The sequence below is a fragment of the Aquarana catesbeiana genome, linkage group LG02 (genome assembly GCF_042186555.1).
Source record: "Aquarana catesbeiana isolate 2022-GZ linkage group LG02, ASM4218655v1, whole genome shotgun sequence".
Classification (NCBI taxonomy): domain Eukaryota; kingdom Metazoa; phylum Chordata; class Amphibia; order Anura; family Ranidae; genus Aquarana; species Aquarana catesbeiana.
In genome coordinates, this window is record NC_133325.1 from 414,483,556 (window position 1) to 414,497,863 (window position 14,308).

A 14,308-nucleotide genomic window follows, 5' to 3' on the forward strand; every position below is an offset into this window, starting at 1 on the left:
CTTTCTTCTCTTTGCACGGCTATTGCTGAATTTGGCTATCTGCTTTATTAGCTACACCTTACCATGTGCCTCCTGTTCTTTGTCTTCTACCCCTGGCAAATTTAGTTCGCTCTCATGCTTATTCCCCTTTGGGCTGGGTTCACACCTATGCAAATTGGATGTGGCTTTCTCCACATCCAATTCGCATAGCAGGAGAATGTGACTGGCTCTCTATCGAACTGGTTCACATATCTCCTGGGTGGCTGTGGGGTGCACTGCACAGAAAAGCTGTGAGTCTTTGTCTCTGTTTCTGGGCCAAATTCAGACAAAGATTCGGCCCTGATTTGTCCCTGAACCAGAGAATGGGGATGCACAGCATTCCTGTGCAATCCACATCCGGTTCCTGTGTAAACCGAGCCTGAGTGTTTATTTTTCCCTGATCATTGTGCATAACCAATCTGATGCACTACATGCTTTTTTGCCTCAGTCCTGGGTGGCCCTGCCAGTTTTCCTGCTTCTTATCTGATTACCTGTCTTGTTGCCTGGTTCCTTCTTGACATAGTACTGTCACCAAACATCTCGCATTTCTTCAGCCAAGTTTTCCTGCGTTGACTCTCACCATTTTCAAAGTAACAGTCCTTTGAGTGTCTGTCAGGTAGCCCCCCCAGTTAATCCTCACTTTTCTCCATTTGGAGTATCTTTTTGGTCTTTTAACTCTCTGCCTCAGTGTCTAGTTCAGCCTCTGCCAATATAACATGTTCTCTTCTTATACTGTATTGGTGATAAAACCCAGCTCCATAAACATGCGGTTGCTATTGACGCTGACTTATGGCAAGGTACACAGCATGTGCTTTGTTCTACTGAAATCCTATATGGTAAGATCTTGCTAGTAAAGTAACCTATATGCAGGACTTCTCCAATAAATTACATAGTCATAGGAGCATAGAAATAATTGATCTAGAGAGTAACTAAAGCCAAGTGGCCCTTTCAAAGTCATTTTTTGAGGGGTTAAGAAAGCTTGCCACCCAAAGTATGTCATGCCAATATAGTTATTGGTTGGCATGGTGAACAGTGGCTGTTCCTAAAGAACGTGTTTTTTTTTGTGACACACCTTTTCACATCTTCCAGCATCAACTTCCTTTGTGACTTTCATATTCAGTCACATGATTACTTTAAACCAGAAGCAGTGATCACTGGCGTGGACCCGTAACATATAGCTATATAATACCCAGCATGTGTCGTTAGCTGTTAGCTCCGCACTGACTAATGTCTGAATGGTGAAGTAGTTTCATCACCAGCCCAACACATCATATTTTTGCTGACCTTGGAAGCAAGTGCCCTCCTGCCGAGTCCTCCCTTGTACATTATCAATACAGAGTTGTACTGGCTTAAAGGAGTTGTAAAAGCAGAAGGTTTTTTATCTTAATGCATTCTATGCATTAAGATAAAAAACCTTCTGTGTGTAGAAGCCTACCCAGCACCCCCCAATAACCTACCTGACCTCCTTCTCTCTCCAGCATGTCCAAGATCCCCTCAGCCATCCAGTACACTCCTCCTGATTGGCTGAGACAGAGCAGCAGTGCTATTGGCTTCCGCGGCTGTCAATCAAAGTCACTCAGCCAATCAGGGGAGAGGGCGGGCCAGGTCGGGGCTCCTTGTCTGAATGGATACACAGAGCTATGACTCAGCTTGAGTGACAACCTGTAACAAGCTGCTGGCTGAGGGGCACTCAAAGGAGGGAGGGGCCAGATCAGCAAAGAGGGACCTGAGAAGAGGAGGATCCGGGCTGCTCTGTGCAAAACCAACTGCAGAGAGGAGGTAAGTATAACATGTTTGTTTTTTTGTTTTGTTTTTTTAAGCGAGCCTTTACAATCACTTTAAGTTCTCTAGTCTTTGGCAAAGTCATTAGTCAATAGGGCTAAAGTCAGGCTTTTAATACCAACCTTTAACCCTGTGCAGTTTTCTGTGGGTTTGAGTCTGCAATATTTTATAAAACTAGTCATTTGTCTATACATTTATATTAGCTAGATCTTACATTGTAAAATATGGAGACAATCGCTGCGGACAGTTTGAGATCAGAAAAATCAGCTTGACCTTTTTTTACACTTACCTGGAATTATTGAGCTGGCATGTTGATGCCCCATTATAAAACCTAAATGACTCTGTGCTTACATCTTTATTTTAATTGGCACATATTTTGAACCATTTGTTCTAATAGGAAGCACCAAACTTTTCATTAGAAAATATGCTATAATTAAAATAAATCAATACAACTTTAAACAACATAATGCTAACATTAAGAAAAAAGATGTAGAATAAAGACACAGTAAAAAAAAAATCCAATAGAAAAAATATTTATCTTTTCCTCATGGATTATGAAAGATCACTCCCTCTTGTTTTTCCTTTTTTCTGCTTGATCTTTTATTGATCCTCACACAAAGCCAACATGCCATTATTATGGACAGCAGTAATTAAAGAAGTTTAAGTTATGACATTTGCTTCTTAAAAAAAAAAAGAAAGAAAGAAAAATGCTTTGGTCTAAACTTGAGCTTAGCTTATTGAAATTAATTGGTTCCTAAAGTAGAATCAGTGTCCTATTTTTATCACCTGAGCAAAGCTGTTAAATACAGTACACTCTTGTTTAACAGAACAGGTCTTAATCAATGAGAAAATAAGGGTCCAATAAAGGCTATTCACACTCCTTGACCTTCTCGTCAACATCAGTGCCTGACCTCACAAATGCGGTTCTAGAAGAATGGTCAAACAATCCCATAGACACACTCTTAAATCTTGTGGACATCCTTCCAGAAAAGTTAAGGTTGTTTTAGCTGCAAAGGGTTGACCAACTCAATATTAAACCCTATGGACTAAGACTGGGGTGCCATTAAAGATCATGTGCGTGTAAAGGCAGACGTTCCAAAACTTTTGACAATATAGTGTCATTTATGTCTGTAATATCCCCTTTATGCTGTTCTAGATTGAGCACACTTTTTGCTTGTGTAATACTAAATTAAGAAATGTTCAAAATCAAAACCCCTGCATTTACCATTATTTGCTGTATGTATTTTGACTACAACTGTCTTATAATTACATAATGTATATGGGGAAACACACTGTTTTGCCACATACAGTTGCAATAAAAAGTATGTGAACCCTTTTGGAATGATATGGATTTCTGCACAAATTGGTCATAAAATGTGATCTGATCTTCATCTAAGTCACAACAATAGACAATCACAGTCTGCTTAAACTAATAACACACAAAGAATTAAATGTTCATGTTTTTATTGAACACATTCACAGTGCAGGTGGAAAAAGTATGTAAACCCCTAGACTAATGAGATCTCCAAGAGCTAATTGGAGTGAGGTGTCAGCCAACTGGAGTCCAATCAATGAGATAAGATTGGAGGTGTTGGTTACAGCTGCTCTGCCCTATAAAAAACACACACCAGTTCTGGGTTTGCTTTTCACAAGAAGCATTGCCTGATGTGAATGATGCCTCGCACAAAAGAGCTCTCAGAAGACCTACCATTAAGAATTGTTGACTTGCATAAAGCTGGAAAGGGTTATAAAAGTATCTCCAAAAGCCTCGCTGGTCATCAGACCATGGTAAGACAAATTGTCTATAAATGGAGAACGTTCAGCACTGCTGCTACTCTCCCTAGGAGTGGGCATCCTGTAAAGATGACTGCAAGAGCACAGCACAGACTGCTCAATGAGATGAAGAAGAATCCTAGAGTATCAGCTAAAGACTTACAAAAGTCTCTGGCATATGCTAACATCCCTGTTAGCGAATCTACGATACGTAAAACACTAAACAAGAATGGATTTCATGGGAGGATTCCACAGAGGAAGCCACTGCTGTCCAAAAAAAAATTGCTGCATGTTTACAGTTTGCACAAGAGCACCTGGATGTTCCACAGCAGTACTGGAAAAATATTCTGTGGACAGATGAAACCAAAGTTGAGTTGTTTGGAAGAAACACACAACACTATGTGTGGAGAAAAAGAGGCACAGCACACCAACTGTCAGGAAAGGTCTTCTCCGCTGGTAATATCGATCAATTGGCGTGCAGTATTGAGGTCCACCAACAGGTGTCTCCTGGCAGTTCGGAGCTGCTCTTTCCTGCAAGTATACTGTCACCTTTGGGCCGCAGTACTGGTGTCCACCAGCGGAGGTATCCTGGCAGTATGGAGCAGGTATTCCCCTCTGCAGACAGTCAGGTATCACCTGACCTTAATTAGCAGAGCTGCAGTATAAATACCCAGCAATTGCAGACTTATGTTGCCCTGGTATTGTTCCTTGAGCCCTGACTTGTATCCGGTTACTCTGATTCCTGATCCTGTAGCCTGAACCTGAAGCCTGATTCCTGGAACCTGTTGATCCTGTTTCCTGTCCGTTACCTGAACCCTGGACCCTGGACTCTGAGCCTAGTACCTGACCCGTCCCTCCTGTGATCCATCCATCCTCTCTTGTCCTGTTTATCAACCTTCCCAGCTACTGATTCCCTGTTCATGACCCCGGCCTGGCTTGACTACGATTCTGGTACTCCCTCTTGCTACATATGCTGGTTGGTTTTATATCACTGATTGTTTGGTTGTTCACTCTGTATTGGTGGTGTGTTCACATATGCATTTTCCTTAATAAACTTACTTTCACCTATTTACGTCTGGTTCACTCTGTTGCAGTCACACAGTTCTGGTCACATCTGGTTTATGACAGAATACCAGGGCCATCCCTGACCAGAAGTGGCTGCACAGGGGAACCATTTTGATTCAGTTGGTTGCAAACATGAATGCCGATGAGGTTATTTATTTTTCTCTGCTGGCATCTGAAAGTGGTGATTATTGCCGCCAGGCTTTGAAAGGATGGTCTAGTGACCAGTTGTTTACGTTTGGCTCACTCCCTGGTCGATCAGGGTTATATATTGTTTGGGGAGGTGCAGCCTTTGATCAAGCTATGTACTGAGCTGGCCCTGCCCTGTATTCCAGAGGGCCGTGATGATTTCACTCCTCCTTTTGATATGAATCAGGTTGTATCCCTAGTGTGGCTTTTTGAAGATGATCCTGCCGATTTTTTGTGAGCACTACTCAGCCTGTTCCCCACAGGTGATTGCGGAGCGCATTGTGTCTGCTCAGTCTTTTGTTAGACAGGGAGATTTAAAAGCACAGTTTGTACAACCTATACTTTCAGCATGGTCTGACATGGTGCAAGCAGCTCCAGACAAACAAACCACCTCTGCCACCAAACACGAAGCCTAACCAAATGTATGTTTCCCCATCACCCATGTCAACCGCAGCTGCAGCTCAGTATACTCTGCTGCCAACCAAATACTCATATCCAGTCTCTGCTCCCTGTACCTATCCTGCATTCAACTCACCTGCCTCTTCCCCCAGCTACTGTTACTGTCTACCATATCCCAATCCTCCTTTCCAGTCTGCTGCACCCCTCACCTACAGAGCTTCAGTGGCTAAGCCAAAGAAAAAACGAAAGTTTTTTCCAACCAAGACGATCCTGCCAGTAACCCAACCTGCCTCCGCACCAGCTAATCCAACCCAGTCTGACATCCCAGTGCCTGCCTTCCAGCCTGATGTCTCGGTGCCTGCCTTCCAGCCTGATGTCTCGGTGCCTGCCTTCCAGCCTGATGTCTCGGTGCCTGCCTTCCATCCTGGTGTCTCGGTGCCTGCCTTCCAGCCGGATGTATCGGTGCCTGCCTTCCAGCCGGATGTCTCAGTGTCTGCCTTCCAGCTTGATGTCTCCACTTTCCAGTCTGATGTCTCGGTGCCTGCCTTCCAGCCTGATGTACCTGCCTTCCAGCCTGACGTGCCTACCTTCCAGTCAGATGTGTCCGCCTTCCAGCCTGATGTATCGGTGCCTGCCTTCCAGCCTGATGTATCGTGCCTGCCTTCCAGCCGGATGTCTCGGTGCCTGCCTTCCAGCTTGATGTCTCCACTTTCCAGTCTGATGTCTCGGTGCCTGCCTTCCAGCCTGATGTACCTGCCTTCCAGCCTGATGTACCTGCCTTCCAGCCTGAAGTGCCTACCTTCCAGTCAGATGTGTCCGCCTTCCAGCCTGATGTATCGGTGCCTGCCTTCCAGCCTGATGTATCGGTGCCTGCCTTCCAGCCTGATGTCCCGGTGCCTGCCTTCCAGCTTGATGTCTCCGCTTTCCAGTCTGATGTCTTGATGCCTGCCTTCCAGCCCAAAGTCTCGGTGCCAGTGTTCCACCTGGAGGTGCCAGTGTTCCAGCCTGAGGTGCCAGTGCCTACTTTCCAGCTTGATGAGCCTGCTTTCCAGCTTGATGAGCCTGCTCTCCAGCCTGATGTGCCCGCTCTCCAGCCTGATGAGCCCGCTTTCCAGCCTGAAGTGCCCGTGCCTGCTGCCCAGTCTTACGTGCCCGCTGCCCAGCTTGAAGTGCCCGCTGCCCAGCCTGAAGTGCCCACTGCCCAGCCTGATGAGCCGCTCTCCGGCCTGATGAGCCCGCTCTCCGGCCTGATGAGCCCGCTCTCCAGCCTGATGAGCCCGCTCTCCAGCCTGAAGTGCCCGTGCCTGCTGCCCAGTCAGATGTGCCTGCTGCCCAGCTTGAAGTACCTGCTGCTCCGTTTAATGTGCCTGTGCTTGTTGCCCAGCTTGATGTGCATGTTCCTGCTGTCCCGCTTAATGAGCCTGCTACCCCACTTGATGTGACTGCTGCCTAGCTTGGAGTGCCCGTGCCTGCTGCCCAGCTTGGAGTGCCCGTGCCTGCTGCTCAGCTTGAAGTGCCCATGCCTGCTGCCAAGCCTGATGTGCCTGCTGCCCAGCTTGAAGTGCCCATGCCTTCTGCCCAGCTTGAAGTGCCCGAGCCTGCTGCCCAGCTTGGAGTGCCCGTGCCCACTGAGCAGCTTGGAGTGCCCATGCCCGCTGCCCAGCTTGGAGTGCCCGCTGCCCAGCTTGGAGTGCCCACTGCCCAGCTTGAAGTGCTCCTGTCCGCTTCCCAGCTTGAAGTGCTCCTGTCCGCTGCCCAGCTTGAAGTGTTCCTGTCCGCTGCCCAGCTTGAAGTGTTCCTGTCCGCTGCCCAGCCTGGATTGTTCCTGTCCACTGCACAGCCTGGAGTGTTCCTGTCCGCTGCCCAGCCTGGAGTGTTCCTGTCCGCTGCCCAGCCTGGAGTGTTCCTGTCCGCTGCCCAGCCTGGAGTGTTCCTGTCCGCTGCCCAGCCTGGAGTGTTCCTGTCTGCTGCCCAGCCTGGAGTGTTCCTGTCCGCTACCCAGCCTGATGTGCCACTGCTTGCTGCCCAGCTTGAGGTGCCCACTGCCCGGCTGGACACCATGAACTTTCCCCAGCAACAGCTAGTTGGAGCGTCTGGAGGTCGCTCCTTTGAGGGGGGGTACTGTCAGGAAAGGTCTTCTCCGCTGGTAATATCGATCATTTGGCGTGCAGTATTGAGGTCCACCAGCAGGTGTCTCCTGGCAGTTTGAAGCTGCTCTTTCCTGCAAGTATTCTGTCGCCTTTGGGCCGCAGTACTGGCGTCCACCAGCGGAGGAATCCTGGCAGTATGGAGCAGGTATTCCCCTCTGCAGACAGGTATCACCTGACCTTAATTAGCAGAGCTGCAGTATAAATACCCAGCAATTGCAGACTTATGTTGCCCTGGTATTGTTCCTTGAGCCCTGACCTGTATCCTGTTATTCTGATTTATGATCCTGTAGCCTGAACCTGAAGCCTGATTCCTGGAACCTGTTGATCCTGTTTCCTGTCCGTTACCTGAACCCTGGACTCTGGACTCTGAGCCTTGTACCTGACCCGTCCCTCCTGTGATCCATCCATCCTCTCTTGTCCTGTTTATCTCCCTTCCCAGCTACTGATTGCCTGTTTATGACCCCGGCCTGGCTTGACTACGATTCTGGTACTCCCTCTTGCTACATATGCTGGTTGGTTTTATATCACTGATTGTTTGGTTTTTCACTCTGTATTGGTGGTGTGTTCACATATGCATTTTCCTTAATAAACTTACTTTCACCTATTTATGTCTGGTTCACTCTGTCGCAGTCACACAGTTCTGGTCACATCTGGTTTATGACACCAACATCAAAACTTCATCCCAACTGTGAAGTATGGTGGTGGGGGCATCATGGTTTGGGGCTGCTCTGCTGCGTCAGGGCCTGGACGGATTGCTATCATCGCAGGAAAAATGAATTCCCAAGTTTATCAAGACATTTTGCAGGAGAACTTAAGACCATCTGTCCACCAGCTGAAGCTCAACAGAAGATGGGTGTTGCAACAGGACAACTACCCAAAGCATAGAAGTAAATCAACAACAGAATGGCTTAAACAGAAAAAAATACGCCTTCTGGAGTGGCCCAGTCAGAGTTCTGACCTCAACCCGATTGAGATGCTGTGGCATGACCTCAAGAAAGCGATTCACACCAGACATCCCAAGAATATTGCTGAACTGAAACAGTTCTGTAAAGAGGAATGGTCAAGAATTACTCCTGACCGTTGTGCATGCCTGATCTGCAACTACAGGAAACGTTTGGTTGAAGTTATTGCTGCCAAAGGAGGTTCAACCAGTTATTAAATCCAAGTTACTTTTTCCACATGCACTGTGAATGTTTACATGGTGTGTTCAATAAAAACATGGTAACATTTAATTCTTTGTGTGTTATTAGTTTAAGCAGACTGTGATTGTCTATTGTTGTGACATAGATGAAGATCAGATCACATTTTATGACCAATTTGTGCAGAAATCCATATCACATACTTTTTATTGCAACTGTATATTGCTGTCCATTTTATGGTGGTAAAACCTCCAATAACTGGTCTTGACAAATTTTGCTTGCTTTGCTATTTTCAGTCTTATGACCTTCATTTCTTTTCCACATGCACTAGTGTCTTCCGATGGCAGTCTTATAATGCCTTGCCCCCTTTGTTTGTTCTTTACTAGTTATGTCCCTCAATCTACTTTGGTGTGTGTTTTGGGGATGTACGCAAGGGTATTTTTATTCAAAGTTAGACAAATGAACGTTTCATTTTGATGAAACGTTTTACAACCTTTTAGCACAAGTGGCAATTGATATGGCTTATTCTATTCTTGGGTTCTCTACATCCTCCAGATCAGTGGTTCTCAACCCTGTCCTCAAGTACCCCCAACAGGCCATGTTTTCAGGTTTTACTTTATCTTGCATAGGTGCTTTAAAATGGTTGTACCCTGTATGACCACTTTTACCTACAGGTAAGCCTATAATAAGGCTTACCTGTAGGTACCGTGAATTTCTCCTAAACTTGCACAGTTTAGGAGATATTCACTGCATTCGCATGTGCCGATGTCATCAGCACATGCACACTGAAGAAACGGCTTGCTCGTGCTGTTTCTTCAGCTGCTGTGCCATTACCGGAGTGACGTCATCGCAGACCCGGCCAATCACAGAGCCGGATCCTGCAAACCTATAAATAACTCCGGGATGACATATTGCCGGTCACATCAGTGTGCCGGGACCGCTGCAACAGCATCGTTCTAAGGTATGTATTTCATAATGAGCTAGTATGCGATGCATACTAGCTCATTATGCCTTTGTCTTGCAGTTTTTTTTTTTTATCTGGATTTACAACCACTTTAAAGTCAATGGCTTGGTATTTTGGACAGCTATTTTATCTAAGAGAAATTCCCAAAACATGGCCTGTTGGGAGTACTTGAGGACAGAGTTGAGAACAACTGCTCCAGATGAGGCACAATAGCATTTAACTGCATGCCGACCAGCAGCCACGGTTGCACTGCGGCAACATGGCTCGGCTGTGCGAATCGCCTTCATGGTACGTTGGTACCATAGATGGCCACTACAGGGCGTGTGTGAGCCACCGGAGGCACACGCCCCCTGCTCGCTCACGGAGCCGGTGCGAGTGCCAGCGTTCGCGATCACCGCCAGCTCCAGCGATCGCTCGGGACCGGGATCTGTGCGTGTAAACACACAGTTTCCGGTTCTCTGAGGGGAGAAGAGACAGATCGTCTGTTCATACAGAGTATGAACAGACGATCTGTCAACTCCGCTGCACAGTCCCCCCCCCCCTTCAGTTAGAACACATACTAGGATACGCTTAACCCCTTCGCTGCCCCCTAGTGGTTAACCCTTTCACTGCCAGTGACATTTTTACAGTAATCAATGCAATTTTATAGCATTAATCGCCGTAAAAAATGCCAATGGTCCCAAAAATGTGTCAAAATTGTCTGACGTGGCCGCCATAATGTCGCAGTCCCGATAAAAATCACAGATCGCCGCCATTACTAGTAAAAAAAAATTAATAATAAAATAGCCATAAAACTATCCCCTATTTTGTAGACGCTATAACTTTTGAACAAACCAATCAATATACGCTTATTGCGATTTTTTTTTTACTAAAATATGTAGAAGAATACGTATTGGCCTAAACTGAGGAAAAAAAATGTTTTTTATATATTTTTTCGGGATATTTATTATAGCAAAAAGTAAAAAATATTTCGTTTTTTTCAAAATTGTCGCTGTTTTTTTGTTTATAGCACAAAAAATAAAAACTGCGGAGGTGATCAAATACCACCAAAAGAAAGCTCTATTTGTTGGACGTACATTTTGTTTGGGTGCAATGTCGCATGACCGCGCAATTGTCAGTTAAAGCGAAAGCAGTGCCGAATCACAAAAAGTGCTCTGGTCTTTGGCCGGCCAAATGGTCCGGGGCTTAAGTGGTTAAACATGCAGCACATTTATACATTTTCATTCTATTAAACAAGCTTAAAATTAAATAGTGAAAACATGCTAAGAAATAATGAAAAGCTGTCATTCATCAAATCGACCAGATTTAACCTGGCAGTTTGCTTTTGTAAGTTTGAAGGTGAAAGAAAATATGACAAGGGTAAAACTACTTACAGGCATCTCCAATTTTATATAAGAAAGTGCTACATTATTACCAAAGCACATAGCAGCATACCTGTCAAATGTGATTTTTATGGGATATCCAGGTTGTGCTTCCAGAACCCATACACAATTTAAGGAATCCTTGTAGAAGCCAGGCCATCCAGGAGAAAGGATCATACCACTTGGAGCAGTTAAGTGACCACCACAGGGTGCTGTTAATAAAACACAGACTGTCAGAAGGCCAGGTACATATAGACCAATAATATTTGTTATTACTGTAACATGCATATTTAATTTATTTACACATAAAACTATAATAAGGAAAGAAACTCTACTCTTCTTATTGCTTAGTTAATATGTTGTGTATTACATTTACTGTATACAAACTCATCTAATAGGCATCTCATGAATATACACAAAGCATCCGCTGACCAACAAACATATGATATGAAATGACAATTTGCTGACTCAAAAGACATTTATAGATGAGAAATCTCCATGTCTTTTTATTAACAGGATTACACTAGGATGCATATAAAGGTTAAAGATTATGAAAACAGAACAAATAATTAATTCTAAGAACATAAATTTAATATAAAACAGCTTCCCATACCTTCGGGATGTGTTCTATAAAGTATGGAGAGAACTGGGAACTATGCTAACTAGTAATAGTCATTGAAGGCAGAGGACATAGGAAGTTATCAGCTAACAAGATTTCTGGCAGAATCAACAAGTGCTTTGTGCACTGATTGGATAGATTTAAAATGAGGCTTTCAATTGTATATTAACAGACTAAAATGGAGCAGATAAGAGAAGTTCATTGTTATGGTTTATGTACACTTTAAAGCCTCGTACACACTACTGACAACTCAGGTTGGAACTGCTGTACTAACAACCCAATTTCAGTACATCAATCTCCCCTGCTTTACTATTGTACTCTGACAGGGGGACCCCCCCCCCCCATCCTGCCAGAACACTCCTGTCAGCGCTGAGAGCGTTGATCGGGAACCTTTTGTCAGACCTTTTTTGGTCATGACCCTTCGACAGAAGGACCGTCGGACACACTCGGCTGTTGTACACATGGACCGACATTCGCATGACATTCGGCCCGTATCTACTAGGCTTAAGTCCTACCTAATAACAAAAATCTACTATCTCCTTTTTTGGAGAATGGTTGCTAATGCTACTCAAAATTGCACAATTACTCTACACAATATCAAGTTAATCAGATAAATCAAACATTTAGAAACCCCCCCCTGCAATAGCCTAATGTGTTCACCATCTTCATTACGACACAGTGGGAGAGATTTACCAAAACTGGCGCACACAATCTGGTGCAGCTGTCCATAGTATAAACCAGTGTTTCTCAACTCCAGTCCTCAAGGCGCCCCAACAGGTCATGTTTTCTGGCTTTCCATTATTTTGCACAAGTGATTTGATCAATTTAACTGCCTTAGTAATTACCACAGCCATTTCATCTGAGGGAAATCCTGAAACCATGACCTGTTGGGGGCGCCTTGAGGACTGGAGTTGAGAAACACTGGTATAAACCAATCAGTTTTTAGGTTTTATTGCCAAAGCTGAATTGAACAAGCTGCAGTTAGACGTTGATTGGCATCATTAAGCAAATCAAAGCAGAAAGCAGAGCAAACCTGTGGCATGAACAAACATGACTGCAACCTATACTTATTTTATATATATAATAGTATATATATATATATACATATATATATATCTATATATATAGAAATATATATAGATCTATATATAGATCTATATATATAGATCTATATATATATAGATCTATATATAGATCTATATATATATCTATATATATATATATATATATATATATATGATCTTTTACATATTTATTGTAAACTATTTACTATACGCTCAATTTTCTTTTTTGACACTTTGATAAATGAAGTCTACTACAGTATAGGTGTAGGGAATCACAGGCCTGTCATTGTGTTTCCTTGGTGCAAGATTGTAGTTGCAATCGGAATACCTGTTTTTTTCATTTGATTGTTTCTAAAACGACCTATTTCCTTGTTTATTCCCATGAACTCTTCTTAATTGTACCTAATACCAGAGGTGTCTCTAGGCTTTGTGAGGCCTTAGGCAAAACCTGGATTTAAGGCCCCACTCACGCCCATAATGGGAAAGATAATTCAAGCGATAAAAAAATGAACTGTATAAATTGCATTTTTTTAAAGCTTTAAAGTGCTGATGTCAGTGCTTCCTATCTTAATGCTCTCTATCTTTGTGCTGGTGTCAGTGCTTTCTATCGCGGTGCTGACGTCAGTGAGAGAGATAGCAGCGGAGAAGCCAATCAGCAGGCAGTACCAGCGCAGGATGCGGAGCACCCAGTCCACCATGGCTGAGGATCAGCACTGGACTGGGACCTCCCAACCACCCTGCACTGGAGCCCTGCATAGGCGGGGGTAAGTTCTGGGGCGGAGGGAGGGGTCAGGGGCTGTCAATCACAGGTTGGCACACTGGGACAGGACTGGGTTGCCCTTACTGTGTTAGTGACACTGATAACCAGAAGGAAGGGAATGGTGGGTGATGGGGCAGGGGTGGATATAAAGGCCAGTGGCTGTGGCTGAGGAATGCTGGAGGAGCAGGGATGGGGGGCTTGGCTCTCACTCATGCTGGTGGTCGCTGGCTGCAAAAAAGAGGTTTTGGCATGGTAGCTGTGCCTTTCCCTGAAGCTGTAGCCCCAGATCCCTCCACACTGATTGACAGCCCCAGAGAGGGGCGGCCCGGACACCTCTTCTCTCCTACCTTCCCTTCCATCATCCATAAAGCGTTGGTAAGGCCTTCTCTTTGGGACCCTCCTCTTCTCCTCCTCACCACTGCCTACCAGACGCCAGATATCTCCTCCGTTGTGTTAACATTTTGCTCCTGCTGCTGGAATGAGTCTCCTCCCCGAGACAACACAGCGCTGGCCTCACCTACTCCCCAAGGCACAGCCACGACTCTGTCTCCTCTCTCCACTGCCTGATCATGGAGCTCACAGGCAGCGTAAACCTGCTACTGGCCAGAGCGGAGCATTGTTGTCAGCAGAGGTGGCTCTTCAATTAGGCGGTCGCAAGGCCCCTATGAGTGTGAGGCCTTAGGCGACCGCCTTATTTGCCTAATTAGAGAACCGCCTCTGCCTAACACATCAGCACACACAGTTATTCACATTAAATCTAAAGGACAAGCAGGCATGCTCCTTTGTGTATGTTAGAAAGCCTTCTTCACAGTAAGAGCTGTGAAAAGGTGGAAAGACTCCCTCGGAACTAGTTCTAGACAGCTCAGTATACCGTTTAGTATAAGCTGGATGCATTTCTAAATGCATAGAATATAACGGTTTATTAACATTTATGAGTAAAAACACCAGAGATAGTTGTTCCAGGGAATTTAAAATTGCCATAGATCAGGAAGGACCGTGCTTTATAATGTTTGTTTACCTTCCTCTGG

General features: G+C 44.9%; 1 protein-coding gene across 3 annotated transcripts in view; it reads right to left on the reverse strand.

The window, feature by feature from the left end:
* CSMD2 (CUB and Sushi multiple domains 2) overlaps positions 1-14,308 on the reverse strand; it is a 1,533,565-nt gene that overhangs the window by 419,020 nt on the left and 1,100,237 nt on the right. For all 3 annotated transcript variants that reach the window (XM_073615428.1, XM_073615429.1, XM_073615430.1), the window contains one exon: positions 10,911-11,049. In XM_073615428.1, the coding sequence (XP_073471529.1) occupies positions 10,911-11,049 (139 nt within the window). The remainder of the gene's footprint in view (positions 1-10,910; positions 11,050-14,308) is intronic.